General features: G+C 42.0%; 1 protein-coding gene across 1 annotated transcript in view; it reads left to right on the top strand.

Moving 5' to 3' along the window:
- The window catches only part of LOC125451918 (phosducin-like protein 2), a 30,515-nt gene that overhangs the window by 4,818 nt on the left and 7,061 nt on the right, over positions 1 to 18,636 (top strand). The window contains exons 4-7 of the mRNA XM_059652417.1: positions 353 to 379; positions 4,810 to 4,930; positions 12,397 to 12,487; positions 14,506 to 14,649. Coding sequence (XP_059508400.1) covers positions 353 to 379; positions 4,810 to 4,930; positions 12,397 to 12,487; positions 14,506 to 14,649 — 383 coding nt within the window. The remainder of the gene's footprint in view (positions 1 to 352; positions 380 to 4,809; positions 4,931 to 12,396; positions 12,488 to 14,505; positions 14,650 to 18,636) is intronic.

The following is an 18,636-nucleotide window of genomic DNA, read 5'->3' as shown; positions in this document are numbered from 1 at the left end:
AACATTGTCACCATAATGCATTGTGATATCGCTGAGTAAGTATAAATTTAAACCAGGATTGTTGCCATTGCAGAGATCTAGGAATGGAATGTTTCATTGTGATGTATATTATTTATTTACAATTATAAGACAGTTACTTGACAACTTTATCATTTGGTGAAAAGTTTTCAGTGGCTCCACTAAACTCCAGTTGTCTCAGGTACTATTGCTCTTCAGCGATCTTTTTACTTTTGAAATGGATTGCATTTTGTTTAAAGAGTGTTTCTATCTGTAGCCAAAACTATTTTGACACAATTTCATACATTTTCACTCTGATTCTTTAATAATTTTCTACTGTGCATGAATCTTTCAGGAAGAAGAAAGGGAAAGCACAATGCAGGTAACAAATGAATTGAATTGTCTGAAAATATGTCAAGTTCGCTGGAATAGAGCGTTATCCATTAATCCCTCAAGCCTTTAATAGGATGAAAAAAACTCCTTTCCTATAAGTATTCTAATTGAATTATGTTGTGTCATCCAAAATCTGATTGCAGCTTTGGAATGATTCTTAAATGAGAAATACCAGCTGGATGGTATAGGTGACACAATTGTTTATATGGCTCAGCAGGTTTGCAAATTTCAGATGAAGGGGTGATTTCAATCCTGCCTACCTGTCAAACCTTGGAATCAGAGCTATTTCACATGCCTGTGGGACTTAACCATCCTACGATTTTCTTTCTGGCTTTGATTTTTAACCATGGAACTGGCACCCACTGGAAACCTGAGGGCTTCTTCTTTCAGTATATAGATCAGCCTCCATTGACGTAATCAATGCCCAACTTCCTTTTCTATCCAAGTCCTACATGTGGAAAGCTATTGCAGTTTCCTTTCCCGTTCCATGATGAGGGGTGAAAGTCAGGAGAGGCTGTAAAAGATAAGCACTGTTCCTTGCATTGACTCTCTTATGGTGCCAGGTGAAGCAGGGGTGGCCTGTAGTGGCCTCCTGCTGCCTAAGATTACCTGTTTGTCTACTATACATCTGTTCCTTCCTGGTCTTTGGATGGGACTTTGATGGAGTCTCTGCTCAGGAATGTTGCAAGAGTCTCATTTTTAATATTAACAGAAAACAGCAGTAATGGTGAGTTTGCAAGCATTTTTAAACAACTAATGGAGAAATCGAGACAATAATGGTCTTCACCTTGTGGATTCCACAAAAATTGACAGAACTGTCCATGGATTTTACAGAATCAGATAAACAAGAGCCTTGATTTCTGTAAGATCCTGCCAAACAATCCTTTAATACCCTCACTGTAGTGCCACAACTTGTCACAAGTTTTGTCTTCTATCATTCTCTATCCCAGGTATTGTTTTCAAACTCTAATGATGTGCTGTCTACTTAGATTCAAGGCAATTTGTAAAAAGTTGAAAACGAATTGCATATTTTAAAAATGAACAATTGAATTGGACATTATGAGAATTCTTTAATTCTACTAGTCCTATAGTTCAGTTTAAAATATTATTTTCTTTCGTTTATCATTTCCATTTTTATGAAAATAATTGTTCTAACACGCATACACGGGAGACTATTGAAAATCTAATTGAGAAACAGTTTCTTGTGGCAGCACAGTGGCTCAGTGGTTAGCATGCTGCCTCACAGAACCAGGGACCTGTGTTTGATTCCACCCATGGAAGATGTGTAGGTTAGGTGGATTGGCCATGGGAAAAGCAGGGTGAAGGGATAGGGTAGGGGGTGGATCTGAGTGGGCTGCTCTTTGGAGTGTTGATGTAGACTTGGGCTGAATGGCCTGCTTTCACACTGTATGATTCTAATTATCCTGGTGTGCACTCTTCAGACACAGGAATAATCTGTTCCACAACTCAAAATAATCGGTAAAGGGATATTTGTCAAATAAATGGTGAACGAATGCATTCCATTCCTATTTCACTTCTCTTTGTATTCTGGATCAGTTTCTTAACATTGTTCAAATACAAAGTTCTTAATCTTGGGTTGCAGCAGCATTCAGTCAATTCATGATTCTGTGCAAAAACTGCTCAACTGTCATGGCATAGTTCTACAGGGTGATTTTGGAGCGGTGACCCTATTTTTGGAGGAAAGAAACCTGAAAGTAGTGTTACAATATTGTCATACAGTAATAGATATTGTGCTGTTTTCCATGTAGCTTTTGACTCTATGCCAGATCATAAAATCAGAAGAAAGGATTATATGAGCTTGCTGTATGCTCCAAAGGACCTCCATGTTGGACACTGGCCCCAACATCTTAGGGATGTTCGATGCGCACCAGCCACATGCACCCCATATTCATGGACTTTGGCAACAGACTTATGCAAGATTCTAAGAACCGTCCTCTCTGATCCACTTACACAATGCTCTTGTACATCGATGCTACAACTTGGATTGCTGCGGCAACTATCATTATAATGCTGCTGCACGACATTGTGCACATGGGGACATGGGCACAGCTTGTGGACTGGAGCATGCCACATTTCCAGCCGTCCACTTGCTTTTATAGCACTCACTCAATCTGAGCCAATTTGGACACTGACAGCATCCCAGTCTTGCATTGTCTAACCTTGCTTTTTGGCACTTAGCACTGCTGTAGATTAACCTATTCAGAAATGTTCTTACAAAGCTCTAAAGCAGGTGGGTCTAAACCCAGACCTCCTGACTCAAAGATAGGGACACTATATTGCAGTCCTCAGTCAAGTCCAGGGGCGTGACCTTCACTTAGGAGTTGGCACAGCACCCCAAGTGCAGCCCCCATTACCAGGCACTTGTCAAAGTCAATCAGACGCTTGACAGACTGTCTGGGACAGGCAAGTCAATGTGCTGTCCATGAAAGTGGTTAGGAATAAAATGTCAGACAGCTCACTACCCATCTTAACTCTTTCTGCCCTTTTATAAGCTCTTTTCTTCTTGGAAAGAGAGAAAGATGGGAATTAAAGGAGACACAAATGTAAGGCATAGCTGTTACTGTTGGCGCAGATGGGGTAAGGTGTCCCAAGTGAGTGAGTAGGTGGCACACAGTGCATGCAGGCTTAATGGTGCCAGGAGTTAGGATAGATAACAGGGAATGAGGAAATATGTTGCAGGCAATAGAGACCATGGTAGAACATGAGCCTTGGAGGACGTGGGAGCAGTTGCACAAACAGTATGAATATGATGTATTGAGGGACGAGCACTTAAGCTGGCAGAAAAATGATTGAGCTTCTTCCTAAAATGAACTTAGAACATAGAACATAGAACAATTCAGCGCAGAACAGGCCCTTCGGCCCTCGATGTTGCGCCGATTAATCTAAGCCCATCCCCTTACACTATCCCATTGTCATCCAAATGCATATCCAAGGACTGTTTAAATGCCCCTAATGTGGCTGAGTTAACTACATTGGCAGGCAGGGCATTCCACACCCTTACCACTCTCTGAGTAAAGAACCTGCCTCTGACATCTATCTTAAATCTATCACCCCTTAAATTGCAGCTACGCCCCCTCGTACAAGCTGACATCATTATCCTCAGAAAAAGACTCTCACTGTCCACCCTATCTAATCCTCTGATCATCTTGTATGTCTCTATTAAATCCCCTCTTAGCCTTCTTCTCTCCAATGAGAACAGACCCAAGTCTATCAGCCTTTCCTCATAAGATCTTTGCTCCAGACCTGCAACATCCTGGTAAATCCCCTCTGCATCTTTTTCAATGCTTCCACATCCTTCCTGTAAAGGGGTGACCAGAACTGCACGCAATATTCCAAGTGAGGCCGCACTAGCGTTTTGTACAGTTGCAGCATGACATCATGGCTCCGGAACTCAATCCCTCTAACAATAAAACTTAACACACCGTCGGCCTTCTTGACAGCACTATCAACCTGGGTGGCAATGTTCAGGGATCTATGTACATGGACACCAAGATCCCTCTGCACATCCACACCACCAAGAATCTTTCCATTGACCCAGTATTTGCCTTCCTATTATTCTTACTAAAGTGAATCACCTCACATTTATCCGCATTGAACTCCATTTGCCACCTTTCAACCCAATTCTGCAGTTTATCCAAGTCTCTCTGCAATCTGCAACATTCTTCCACACTGTCCACCACTCCACCGACTTTAGTGTCACCTGCAAACTTACTAACCCGTCCACCTATGCCTGCGTCCAAATCATTTATAAAAATGGCAAACAGCAGTGGTCCCAAAACAGATCCTTGAGGCACACCACTAGTAACCGGACTCCAGGCTGAATATTTTCCATCAAACACCATTTGTTGCCCTCTTACAGAAAGCCAGTTTCTAATCCAGACTGCTAAATCTCCCTCAATCCCATGCCTCCGCATTTTCTCCAATAGCCTGCCATGTGCTGGGTATTCCTCCTGATATCTGAGACTGCACTGATCTGGATGGCAGACGAGGCTCGCATTGACCGGTGGTTTACCTTCCTCGGTCGGTCCTTGTAGAAGAGGATTTCTGCCTGTGTCCCACAACATTCAGCATGGCCTCCAGGTTTCTGCCTGCAAAGTAGGATGCCAAGTCTCCCTTCTTCTATCTCCAGAGCAAATGTTGAAAACTGTTCAGGTTAGTTCCGGCCTAACAGTGCTTTTCTGACTTCACGTTGGCCTTTTAAAGATGACAAATGTGAGGGGTGATATTTAAATTGTCATATTTAGTAATTATGCAAGGCATTAGGTGATGTTGGATTTTGTTACTTATAATGGATCGTTTAGTGTCCACTTTATAGAGAAATGTAAACTTGGTCTGAAAAATTACCAATTTGAAAACCAAAAGAATGAACCCTATGATTCAGTTTTATTTTTACTCTAGGATCCCAATGAAGATACAGAGTGGAACGATGCCTTACGAAGTTTTGGCATTATTCCTCCAAAAGAAAAACCAAGGGATGAGGTTGAAGAAATGGTCTTGTGTTTAAAGGAAGAAGCTAAAGGTAAAAGTTTAATTTTGTCTAAATGTGCACATGAAAACAATATGTTTTAATAACTGAGATAACCAAGTGTGGAGCTGGATGAACACAGCAGGCCAAGCAACATCTTAGGAGCACAAAAGCTGATGTTTCAGGCCTAGACCCTTCAGGTCTGTTATCTCAGATAAAACTGTTATCTCAGATTCTCCAGCATCTGCAATTCCCATTATATAGGGTTTAATAATTGAGATGAGGGTAAAATTTAAAGTTTGTATTTCACCTGAAATCCCTGAAGTTATGATCTCAGCTGATGTCACTACTAAACAAGGCAAACCCCAGAATGAAATCTGGCTTGATTGATCATATTTTGTTTTTATGAATTTAACATGGCAGAATTTCATTTAAGCATAACACGCCAAGCTGCAGATTTGATTTAACAATAATAAAAGAATTTTATTATGCAAAAGAAATTAAAGTAAACTGAAACAAAATAAGCTATCCACAGTTAAAAATATTTTCAAAAATCTGGCGAGGAACATTCTATCTATTCCCCAGTGATATCTCTTTTAGAGTTAATCAAAAATTTAGGTAACTCTCCTTTCCATATTTAAATCTGTAGGTTTGACTTAACTACCTCTTCCCTCACTTCATTTCCTGTGAGCTGTGAAATCTTTTGTTTGAATCTTCATTTCGGCGAGATCTTAGCCTCCCTCGGCTTTGAGTAACCAATGCAGATTTCGAACCAAACCCTTCCAGTCTTGAAATTTTCATAAACTGAAACACTTACACTAAGGCCTCTTATTCCCTAAAGTGCTCTGGATGAACTCCTTTCTCTAGGAGAAACTATTCTTACATCTGATTTCAGTCAGGTCTTCTAAGATATCTAAGCTAACTGCTCCTCTATTGGATAAAAACACCATGAGTGTTCCACAGAGCTAAACAATTCAGTTTCAAACTCTACCAGGCCAGTACTCAGAATTGTCAAACTTGGTGTTTTTATAAATGTGTTAGAGAAGGGAAAGATTCCACTCCTCTTAATTGCAGTTTCAGGGCTCTGCTGAACAACAGGGAACAGAGATTGGCAGTGATGGCTATCATGATTGTGAAAGCTGCTGACACCTGCTGCCTATTTATTATCTGCTGCAGTCCGACCATATTTTGATACCTTTTTGAGTTCAGTGTAGTCAATTGTTCCAAAGGCAATCTGAACATCTTACGTTTGTGGGAATTGGCTCAGCTAGCCCCTTATCTATTCGCTAAGTGCGACACCCTAGGAGTGCAAAGAAAGAAGTGCGTTGTTATCTGAACCAGACTTATATGTCTGCGCGGTTCACAATTTGTATTTCCCTAACATGAAAATGATTTCATATTGTTCTGAATATAGAAAGCAACAGTTAAAATAGGATAACAAGATGTAGAATTAGATGAACACAGCAGGCCAAGCAGCATCTTAGGAGCAGGAAGGCTGATGTTTCGGGCCTAGACCCTTCATCAGAAATGGGGGAGAGGAAGGGGGTTCTGAAATAAATAGGGAGAGCAGGGAGGCAGGTACAAGATGGATAGAGGAAAAGATAGGTGGAGAGGAGACAGACATGTCAAAGAGGTGGGGATGGAGCCAGTAAAGGTGAGTGTAGGTGGGGAAGTAGGGAGGAGATAGATCAATCCAGGGAGGACAGACAGGTCAAGCGGGCAGGATGAGGTTAGTAGGTAGGAGATGGAGTGCGGCTTGAGGTGGGAGGAGGGAATAGGTGAGTGGAAGAACAGGTTAGGGAGGCGGGGATGAGCTGGGCTGGTTTTGGAATGCGGTAGGAGGAGGGGAGATTTTGAAGCTTGTGAAATCCACATTGATACCATTGGGCTGCAGGGTTCCCAAGCGGAATATGAGTTGCTGTTCCTGCACCTTCAGGTGGCATCATTGTGGCACTGTAGGAGGCGTAGGATGGACACGTCATCTGAGGAATGGGAGGGGGCATTGAAATGGTTTGTGACTGGGAGGTGCAGTTGTTTATTGCGAACCGAGTGGAGGTGTTCTGCAAAGTGGTCCCCAAGCCTCCGCTTGGTTTCCCCAATGTAGGGGAGACCATAACGGGTACAGCAGATGCAGTATACCACATTGGCAAATGTGCAGGTGAACATCTACTTGATGTGGAAAGCGTTCTTGGGGCCAGGGATGGGGGTGAGAGAGGAGCTGTGGGGGCAAGTGCAGCACTTCCTGCGGTTGCAGGGCAAAGTGCCAGGTGTGGTGGGGTTGGAGGGGAGTGTGGAGGCACAGAGAGAGTGGTACTTCTGGAAAGCAGACAAGGGTGGGGAGGGAAAATGTCTTTGGTGGTGGGGTCAGATTGCAGATGGCAGAAGTGTCGGAGGTTGATGCGTTGGATCCGGAGGATGGTGGGGTCGTCTGATACAATTTTAACCCCACTGCGAAGCCTCTTCTAAGGATACCAACCCTGAAGAAGTTACCCTCCTCCCTCCCGACCAACCTCAGGGGCTCTCTATTTATTTCAGAACCCCCTTACCCTCCCCCATTTCTGATGAAGGGTCTAGGCCCGAAACATCAGCCTTCCTGCTCCTAAGATGCTGCTTGGCCTGTTGTGTTCATCCAGCTCTACACCTTGTTGTCTCAGATTCTCCAGCATCTGCAATTCTTATTACCTCAGTTAAAATAGGATCGCTGGTTCCAACCACAAACTGTCTTTGTGTCTTATAAGCCTGCAAGGCTTCTGCAAATTCATGAGGCTTTTTTTGTTATTGTCATGGAATCCCTACAGTATGGGAGCAGGACACTTGGCCCATAAAGTTTACATTGACCCTTCGAAGACCATCCCACCTAGACCCAGCCTCTACGCTATGCCCCCATTTCCTATCCTAGACTCCATAGGCAATTTAGCGTAGCCAATCCATCTAACCCACACATCTTTAGACTGAGGGAGGAAACCACAGCATCTCGAGGAAACCCATGCAAACACGGGGAGAGTGTACAAACTCCACACAGACGGCCATCCAAGGCTGAAATTGAGCTCAGGTGCCTGGCACTGCGAGGTAGCAGTGCTTGCCACTGAGTCACCAGGCTACCTGCATTTTCTTTTGTATTCCATCCTTCAGGATGCTTTTCTATGCCTGACGTACTCCTGTATCTGTGTGCCTCATCTCCTGCTGTTGCTCACTATCAGAAAGGAATCAAAAACTTTATGGCACTTTTGCCGGCAAACGAGCAATTGTTAATTGTAACCAGCTCAATCGCATCTTAACTAAACATAATTCCAGAGTTGTTTAAAACTTACATGATGCACTCTGCAAGCAGAATTATTTTGCACTCACAGTAATTCGGAGAAGGAGATGGTAGCCTGGCAAAATGGCAAGACAGCACTTTGGGCAAAATGCTTTATAAGTTCTGGCCATTGTTGGAAGCTCACTAGAGCTATCTTGATTGGCGGCTGTAGACCGTAATTATCAGCTGCAGGTAGGCAGTTGATCTTCCTTGAGATCGAAATCATAGATACTTACCAGACATTTTCAGAATTTTCTATAGGCACATGTCAAGTGTGGAGCTCTGGAGCCTTGCCAGGGATAAGGAGATGATAGCTCAGCAACAAGCCAGCACTGCTACAGATGGCAACCATGGCAAGCAACAGCATTGAATTAGCTGCAGGATGAGAGGGGATGAGGTGCCTGTGTGAAAAGTTGTAGGCTGCAGTAACTTGGTGAATATATCAGAGGTATGGAGACTAATGAACATATCTAAGGTGGATCTCATCTAAACGGAATAAGGGAATTGTGAATCCTTAACAGGTGAAGTCTGCAAGTATCGTTGGATTTCATCTCCTCCAGCACTGTGTGACTTCCCTTTCAGTTTCTTTAACTTGCACTGTCAGACTGCAGTAAGCTGCCTCCCCTTCAATTACAGCATCTGCTTCTCAAATGCCAAGGCCTGCTCACACTGCTGTGTTGGCTCCCATGCCTGCCAGCCATTACTTAGATTGCCCTTATAAGGTTAAGAAGCAAAAATAGCATAGTTGGTAATGTCACTGGGGTTAGTGATCCAGGGGGCCAAGCCCTGGCAGGACACGGGTTCAAAACACACCATTTACTCAATTTAATTTACAGAAGTAAGAGATCTGGAATTGAAAGCTGGTCACAGTAACAGTGACCATGAAACTTTCACTGATTGTTGTAAAACATCATCCTGTTCACTATTGCACATTAGAAAAGTCAATCTGCAGTCCTTATCCAGTCTGGTTTATTGACTCCAGACCCATAGCAATGTGAGTCACATTTGACTGTGCTCTGAAAAGCTGAGCAAGTCACTATTCTATATAAAATGGCTCGTGAAAAGTCACTTCCTGAGGGACTGCAGCCGTTCAAGAAGACCACTTTCTCAACAGTAATTAGGGGTTAGGCAAGAAACACAAATTTTGTCAGCGATGTTTGTGTCCCATGATTAAGTAAAAAAATGCATTTCTTCTTCCAGTCCCCACCCATGTGAATGTTACACCTCACATTGGGCCTCCTTCTGTATTTTTTGTTTCAAATCATTGTTTCAAAATATACTTCTTGTTCCAAAATCTAATTGTCAGGAAAATTGTTCACAAGACCAAAACTATGCATCGGACTTCCCAAAGTTTTGTCAAAGAGGTTAATGGAGGGTTCCTCTCCATGAGCTCTAATGAATGCCCTCACACAGTCTTACAATGCTGAGCTCATAAAGTGAGCACCACATCTCCACGGCACCACTCTCACACAATCATGCACTTTTCAGTATCAGAATTTCTCACTGTTGCTGGGGCCTTCTGAGATGTCCGATGCTAGAGCCATCTTTACAGCCCAGCTGTGTACCAGGTCAAACCATGCCAGGAATTAGACTTTACAGTTTCATCATGTGAAAAATTGCACCAGAAACAGCCAATAAGTGCAAATTGGCATCCTGTTTTCCTGATGAGAACTTGGAGATCCTGGTAGGAGGGGTGGTGGTCTGGAAGGCTGTCCTCTTCCCTCAGGACCACCGGTTAAGAACATAGTACCAGACCTAGCAGCATGATCCGAAGTTCTGATGGAATGCCCAACAATATGGAAAGAAGATGAATGACTTTCTGTCCTCCACAAGAGTAAGTACACTATTTTTGCTACACTGCCTTAGATTCACTAACTCTGCCATTGCACGGATCTCCCACTAAGGCTCTTTGTATCCCATTCCACTGCTGGATGCAACAACTTCCCTCTGTCACTGTCATTCACCCCAGCCCTAAGCTACTAGCCCTCCCTGCCCTCTATACATCCTACACCCTCACTTGGGACAGCTTTCGCCAACTGCACCAACACTAACAAGTGCACCAGACACTCACTCAATCCCTGCCCTTGTCTCCTTCCAGGATTAGAAGACCCACAATAAGATAGAAATGACCAAGAGTGGTGATGGGGCACATTCATCTGCTCACTCTCTATGTAAAGAGAATGCTTGCTTTTCTGGGAGGGGATCATGACAGCTCATGTTTTGATGCTGACACCTCAACGTCTTCGCAAACAACTGTTATCAAGTACTGCTCTTGCATTGTCACTACATTTAAACATATTCTTAACCTGACCAAGCATTCTACCCCATTTTGCAAATTATTTCCTCACTTATCTTCTGCAGGTATGAGCGTCATGCATGTAACCTCTGTCGTGAAGAGACCATTCCCTCCAACTAACATCTCCTCCGCCACCTTTGAGGAAAAACACATAAATCCATCAGAGAAAGTACTACCATGGCTTTCTTCTGCACCCTCCACTAACTGACATACTGATTCCTTTGTGGGTACTTCAGGCAGATTAAGGTTGAGAATGCATCCTGATAAACACATTGATGGCACATCGCCGTAGCTTGCAGAGAAAGAAAAGCCCCAGGCCGCTGGCACTTGACGGGTTGCCAAAGACCAAGCAACCACTCAGTCTGAGGCAGAAGAAGACACTGTGGTACTGGCCATTAATTACTTCCTTAAAGTGTTGATTTTCCTCTTGAATTGGTGTTCTTGTGAAGTGCCTGATTGATCACAAGATGAAAAACTTTGACAAAGTGTTTTTTTACACCAACACTCACATTTTGAGTTACCAAATGACTTTTTGAAAATCTTAACAATGCAATGAGAAAATCATAACATGATCAGATTTACAAAAAGGAAATCACTATTTGACAGATTCGTTAGATTTTCTTGAGGATGTAAATAATGGTGTGCATAAAGGGGCACTAGTAGATGTAATACATTTAGATTTCCAAAAGACATTCAAAAAGGTGGCACACAAAAAGGTTAATTGTTGAACTAAATGATCATGGAGTTGGGATAACAGATTAACATGGATAGTAAGATTAGAGAAAGGTTAGAAAACATGGAATAGGGATAAATAGGGCAATTTCAAATTGGTAGATTATAACTGGGAAGTGCTACAAGGAGCAGTGCCGATCAGTACTTAGCAATTTACAATCATTATTCCTGGCTCTGATGGATGAGACTGAGAGTAATGTATTGATTTTGCTGTTGGTACAAAGCTAAGGGAGAACGTAAGCTTGCGTAAGAATGACCCAAAAAGGCTACAAAGCACTATAGATGGTTAACTTAATAGGCTACAAGGAGACAGATAGAGCATAATGTGGGGAAGTGTGAGGTTGTTCGCTTTTGTAGTAACATTGAAAAGGAGAATATATTGTAAAAGGTGTCAAGCTTCATGATGTTGAAGTTTAGATAGACTTGGGCCCATTTGTTCTTTAGACGCAGGAAGTCAGCATGTAATTAAGAAAGAAAATAGCATGTGGACCTTAATAGCCAGGATATATAGTATAACAATAAGACAGTCTCACAACAATTGTATGCTTCGTTGGGGTCACACCTGGACTGCTGTGCACTATTTTAGCTTCACATAGATCTGAGGTGCATACTTTCATTGGGAGCAGCACAGCAAAGGTTCGCCAAATTGGTTCATGGGATGACAGGGCTATCCGGTGATGACAGGCTGAGGAAATGTAGTTTATATTCTCTGCTGTTCAAAGGAGCTGCTAAGATGCTTTGTTTCTCCCAAATATGGTATCCGGAACATAGATCCACAGACATAGGATTGAAATGAGAAGAAACCCCTCATTTAAAGGGTAATAATCTTTGGCGTTCTCTACCACAGACTTGTAAATGCTTCATTATTTATAATATTTAAGGCTGAGATAGTCGAATCTTTGGTTTCTTAAGGTATCAAAGGACATTTAGAATGGAAACGGGGCAATTGGAGATAAAGTTGCTGATCAACCATAATTTACTGAGGAACAGGCTTGAGTGGCCACATGATGTATTCCAGTTCTTATTTCTCAGGATCTTATATTCTTTTGTCATATGTTTATGTACATAGATTTCTCTAATGCTTCTGACAAAGTAGCAGGGATGCCGAGCAAAATTCCAACATGGACTCCAAATGACTGAACTATTGATAATACACAAAGTCAAAAAACTTCATGTAAACGTTTCTTTTCATAGTTAAACCCTATGAAAGGATGAACCTTGCAGAGTTAAAGGAAGCAGAGGATGAGTTTGATGAGGAAGATGAACGTGCTATTGAAATGTACAGGTTCGTGCAAATAGCTACTGAAAGGCCACATTTTTTTTTCATTCAGAGGGTCAGAGAGAAAATTTTGAAACAATGAAGGATTAGACATTTATTCAACTTTTGATAAGAATAACCAAAAAATGTTTTCTAACAAAAACGTGCCCTCACCTCTTCTCACTTCCCTTTCACAATACCGATAGGGTTGCCTGGTCCTCCCTCACCATTCCACTAGCATCCACCTTCAAAGGATCATAACCTGCCATTTCTGCCATCTCCAGTAGGATGTCACTACCAGACACATATTCCGCTCCCCTCTCTAGGCAGCCTTCAGCAGGGACGGTTCCCTCAGCCTGGCCCATCGTGGTCCACTCCTCCTCCACTCCCAACACTGCTCCATACCTCCATGGCACCTTCCCCTGCAATTACAGGTGCAGCACCTGCCTATTTACTTCCTCCCTCCTCACCATCCAAAGCTCCAGACACACGTTCCAGGTAAAGTAGTGACTTACCCGCACTTCACTCAACCTAGTCTACTCTATTCACTGCTCACAATGTTGTCTCTTCTACACTGGTAGGATGAAATGCAGACTGGGTGACCCTTTGCAAACGCTTACATTCTTTCTGCAAAAATGATCCTGAGCTTACTGTTGCCTTTGACTTGAAACCAGGGTGCTCCTGACCATGGATGAACCTACCTCTCACGTGACCTCCATTCCCATCCGCGATACACCATTTCCTTCAACACTGATCCACGTGCATCCCTCCATGATGCTCAGCACTAAATAGTACCTCAGTAGACGGTCCACCACCACAAGCAGCATACATCCCTCACCCAAGGATATTGACAACTGACATTTACAAACTCCTCGTGGCACCTCTCTGGTCCAATTGCAGGATGCTCAGGGAGTAAAGATCTGCATTTTAGGGCACACAGCAACAGGCATCAAAAGGCTGCTGCAAGGACACTTTGCACCCAAGTCTTGCCATGCCTGTTCGTGCATTTATAAAACAAGGAGCCTGCTTTGCTGGTCAGCAGTGCTCAAAGGGTGGACTTCTCGCTGATTGGCTATGTTGCTATGTCAGTCTTGCTTGCAGCCCTTTCACACCATCAGCAAAGAAAGTCAGACAGACACTTCCTTGTAGCTTCTTCCACACAGGAATCTTTTCCCACTCCATCCAAACTCACTATCACTGTCACTTGCAACATCAAACCAGTCATGTCATCACAGCTCACTACTCCTCCAATCATAGGGTGTTTCTCTCTTGCAGCAGCAAAGCACAGGAGAGAAAAAGGCCTGTGATTAGAGGAGCAGACCCTGTCACTTCCATTTGTATGTATTTTGGAAATTGGTCATGGGCCAGATGGGAGTGCAGCTTGGGCTAGATTCCAGCCCGTGGACTGCATATTGGACAAATCAGGTAAATTGAGGTGAATTTCTTTGCTACTCGAATTCTGCCCCACAGACCCTTAGCAGAAAACCTACGGAACTGGACTTAATCTACATAGGAGGGGTTTGATTAAGTGTATTGGGCTGAAAATGGCTACCTTTCAGATCCAAAAAAAGTGTGTACGTTTTCTCTGGCTCAAAATCGATCTCAGTTGCATCTATGATGTATAAGCTATTAAATGTTACAAGGAAACATCATGCTGGGCACAGTTGCAGAGTCCTTGCAAGCACCTGTCACAAAAATAAATCTCACACGTATGGGATTAGTTCAGGCTTGGCGTTTGGATAGATGAGTGCTTCACTTACTGCAGCACAATGGGACATCAGACATTCAGGTCCTCAAGAATGAAAGATACGACAATGTGACAAAAAGAGAAAGGAAATGGGGATCACAGAAAAGATTTTCAGTTTGTAGTTATTACTGCAGAGCTGGAAGGGCATAACAAAAGTCCTTCCATACAGACTTTTCTGATGCTAAAAGCAATGTTTTCTGATGGATAGCTATACAGATGTGGATTTCAGAGCTATCTTTGAAAGAAACATTTAAGCAGAGCAGTGCCATAATGAAAGCGAATCATGTTTGTGTTTTAGGCGCAAGCGTCTGGCAGAATGGCAAGCTTTACAAAGAAAAAGTAAATTTGGTGAGTTGGCTGAACTCCAAGGAGATGAGTATGTAAAGCAAATTACTTATGCAGGAGACGAAATATGGGTCATACTTCACCTTTATAGACCTGGGTATGTAGTTAATCCGTTTCACAGACATAACAGTCTTTTTAGTTGTGTTATTAACTTTGGTGTTCCAACATACAGCAATGACAGAATCAGCTTTTAACACCATAACATCTTGCATCATATGTGTTGTTCATGCAGAAAAATTTGCTAGTATTGTTGAAATGCTTGAAATTGCAGAATATTGCCAAGGGAACAAAAGTAATGGTCTTGGTTTTGTCTATATTACAAATTCCTTAATTTGGAAGTTCTGGAAGCCATCTAGATGTATAAAACATGTGACTGGTTACAAAGTTCTAGTGGAACTACTCAAAGCATTGAAAAGAGCTGAATTCAAAAACAACCAAGAGCTAAGGCAAACACTATATAGAGAGAATTAGAGAAGTAATGCTTCTGGTTTTCCTCAGACTCTACAGTTCAAAAGAGTATTACTAAATTTATTTTGCACCAAGTAATATTTTCAATAAAGTACTCATTGAGAGACACTTGAAACAAACAGAAGATACAAGTGCATTGGCATGTTAATGCGCATTCCTAGAATGCTAATGAGCGTTAAAGATGGTTCTATCCAGAAAGCCATCCTGCCTAAGGCTCTGAAAAATTAATACTAAAACTTTAAATCCTGTTTGGGAAATGAATTTTTGCCTCCCACCTAAGTAGGTTTCCCTCCAGCTTTGCTAAGAGTTCTGATTGGGACTAGAAGAGTGATGAAAGTACCCATAGGGCTTTATGGTGCAGTATCCCAGTGACATAAATGCTCATAGGGTGTTATGGTAGAGTCCTTACCTCTGGGCCAGGTAGGCCCACGTTTAAGTTCCACCCGCTATGGGGATATGCAATAGCCCGAACAAGTTGATTAGAATATATCTACATATATCCATTTATTAGCCATGACACATGGATCTTCCTGTTTATTCAAATGTTTGCACATCCCTGTAGAGGAATCTAATGATAAATTCTACTTTTTGATTGTTATATCTAGTTTATCAATGTTAACTTGTACAGCGAAGTTGATATAGAGCACCCAATATGGCAGGCTTTCAGGACTGGTGGTACTCAGTGCAGTACACCAGGCAGTGCTATATCACTTTTGTTGTCTTCATCAAACAATGACTTAATTTTGTATAAGCCAGCATTTAATGTAAACATATTACCACGGGAGGCAACGGCCTAGTGGTATTATCGCTCGACTGTTAATCCAGACATCCAGGTAATGTTTCAGGGACATGAGTTCAAATCCTGCCATGGCAGATGGTAGAATTTGAATTCAATAGAAATCTGGAATTAATAGTCTAACATTGACGATGAATTCATTGCTTGCTGTTGGGGAAAACCCATCTGGTTCATTAATCCCCTTTAGGAATCGGAAACTGCCATGCTTAGCTGGTCTGGCCTACATGTGACTCCTGCCCACAGCAATATGGTTAACTCTTAACTGCCCTCTGGGCAATAAATGCTGGTCTAGCCAAGAATGCCCTCATGCCATGAATGAATTTTTAAAAATTAATCCATTTGCAAAAAAATGCTGTACAAGTGAAACTTTGTGCATTCAGACTAATAGAGAAACAACACAATTTTTGCGGTCATTGAGGAATTCAAAGTTAAGAGTAATTAACTTTTGCATGAAAAACTAACAGCTTCAAATTCTACGACTGAATCATAGAATTCAGTCTCACAATATCAGCACAAATATCTTAATTTCACATAATTTAAAAGAAATTTGGTTTATCATTGATTTTTTTGTCTTATGCTTATTAAGTCCAAATGTCATGAAATAACATTTCATTTCCTCAGTAATTCTTTAAACTGATACAGCCCACTGGAACCGAAATATTTTTTCACACTACTGGAATTATTTCAATCTACAATTTTGGCTACTAACTCAACTGTTTTGCTTAGATTGCCATCTTGTGGTTAATCTACCACTGGGTGTCAAATGTTGATATTTTGTCACTGAGCTGAGTACACTAACCAACCTAAACTGGAAAGAAGCTTCATCAGATTGATTGAAATGGTAATCTACTGAGTATAAATAGCATCTTTATGCTGAGGTGGATAAATATGGATGAAAAAAATAGCTTTCACTTACATAGTAAATACAACATAATAAACGTCTCAAAGAATGTCTTTCTCACAAAATGTCACAAAAGACAAAGAGAGGGCAAATAGCAAAAGACTAAAGATGTGATCACAAGAGGAAGCATAATGGGAACATACTGGCGCTAGAGGAGTATTGTAGATATGTGCTGCAAAAATAACAGAACAGAAAAATTCTGAATTTTTAGAGAAAACCAATACACATAGGGTGCAGTTTTCATTCCCTGGTGTGGTCTGGGTAATGGGCAAAAGAGTGGGAAAATTTGGTGAGAATGCAAAAGTCAAATTCCTGAGATTAAGAATGATTTTCCCAATGTTCCTTTCAACCTTCAAGTGACAAGTTCAGAATCTCACCGCTAAGCATTGCTTCGTTTATTTCCACACATTTGCATCTCATTAAAGCACGAAATCACCTGATTTCTATGCTACTCTCAATTTTCCTCTCCTTCACCAGGACACTAGATGACATAAATTCCTAACGTGTAAATATGAATGGGTATCTGACAAATGCAGCTTGCTGAATGCTAGCTTTGGCAATGTCGTAACTGCTTCTTTTGACATTCTGAGGCGTTCTATGGCCACCGTCCTCTTTGTACACATAAGTAATGGCAAACCACAAGCCTCGCCATAACATGAGGCTCTTGGACCAGCGCAGACACCACTTCAGCCCTTCACCCCTTACCTTGGAGGTCAGGAATATCCACAACTTGCATGTTGTTACAAGGACACTTTGAACACAGGGATACACATATCTCATGCATCTGCACAGGATGGATCTATGATCCTTTGCCTACTTTCTTAGTGCTCATTCACTTTACTCTTACTTGGATACTTTCTCAGCAAACACTCACTGACTTCAGCACTAACTTTATAAGCCTCCAACTTCTATGCCTCTTAAATTGCTTTCTTAGCACAGAGGGCCTTTAAATTGCTCAGTCACAGGCTGCCAATTTCTGTGCCTTGCATTTCTTTTTAGCACAGAGAGAGAGGCAGACAGATTGTAACCATGGGGAACACTGACCAGTCAATCCACTAGTCAGATAAAGGGTAGACAATTTACTGTGCAGCACCATGCCATGTCAACATCACAGTTGTAGCATGAGGGAGCAGTTTAAATGGCAAACATACTGTATGTGCTTCAAGCAAATGCACAAGCAGCACAGTTGCTTATGTAACCCCGGAGAATGAATAAGAGAAGTGCAGAGAACAGGAATGAGCAGTTGTTTGGAAGGATGAAATGGGTAGGAGCTGTTGAATGGCCATATGCATGAAATAGTAAGAGTTGCAACTTCACGAAATGTGTGTGTGAAGTGGCAGATTTAGAGTGAGTGGTGGCCTTTTGAATGTAAGATAGTAAAGAGAAGATAGTGGCATTTAATCTTGGAAAGGACACAAGATTATTGACCTTTTCCCTGTATGACTGGGCATCCCACTTCATCCTTGTCATAGAACTGACCTGGTAGCAATTTATGTCGAGGCTGCCTTAGCAGTCAACTGGAATAACGACTGCCCTCCTCTCCACCCTTCTCTACTACCCACTCCATTAACTTCCCTAGGTTCCAGTCTGCAAAATAGGGAGCAAGTCTTTCCCCTGAGCCATATCTTAAATGTTGAGGTTTGAGCATCACAATGTTGGCACTATTTCTGGCTTTAAGCATCTGAAGTTGCGCTTTAAATACGGTGTCATAGTATGTACGTTGGAAGAACATTTCTGACTCTCTTGCCACATTAGAAAGGTTTCTGAAAACATTGTTGCATAATTTATGGAGTGAAGAGGCTGATTACATGAGGAGTCACTTCGAGCCACAGCAGACCTGGAGCCATAAATCTGACTCAACAAAACACTTAAACTGAAAACGTGAAGAGCTTGCCCTTAAATCATGAGTATAACCCCTT

This window comes from Stegostoma tigrinum, chromosome 1 (genome assembly GCF_030684315.1).
Source record: "Stegostoma tigrinum isolate sSteTig4 chromosome 1, sSteTig4.hap1, whole genome shotgun sequence".
NCBI classification, from domain to species: domain Eukaryota; kingdom Metazoa; phylum Chordata; class Chondrichthyes; order Orectolobiformes; family Stegostomatidae; genus Stegostoma; species Stegostoma tigrinum.
The sequence above is the reverse complement of the archived record's forward strand: the minus strand, read 5'-3'. Positions and strand labels throughout refer to the sequence as shown.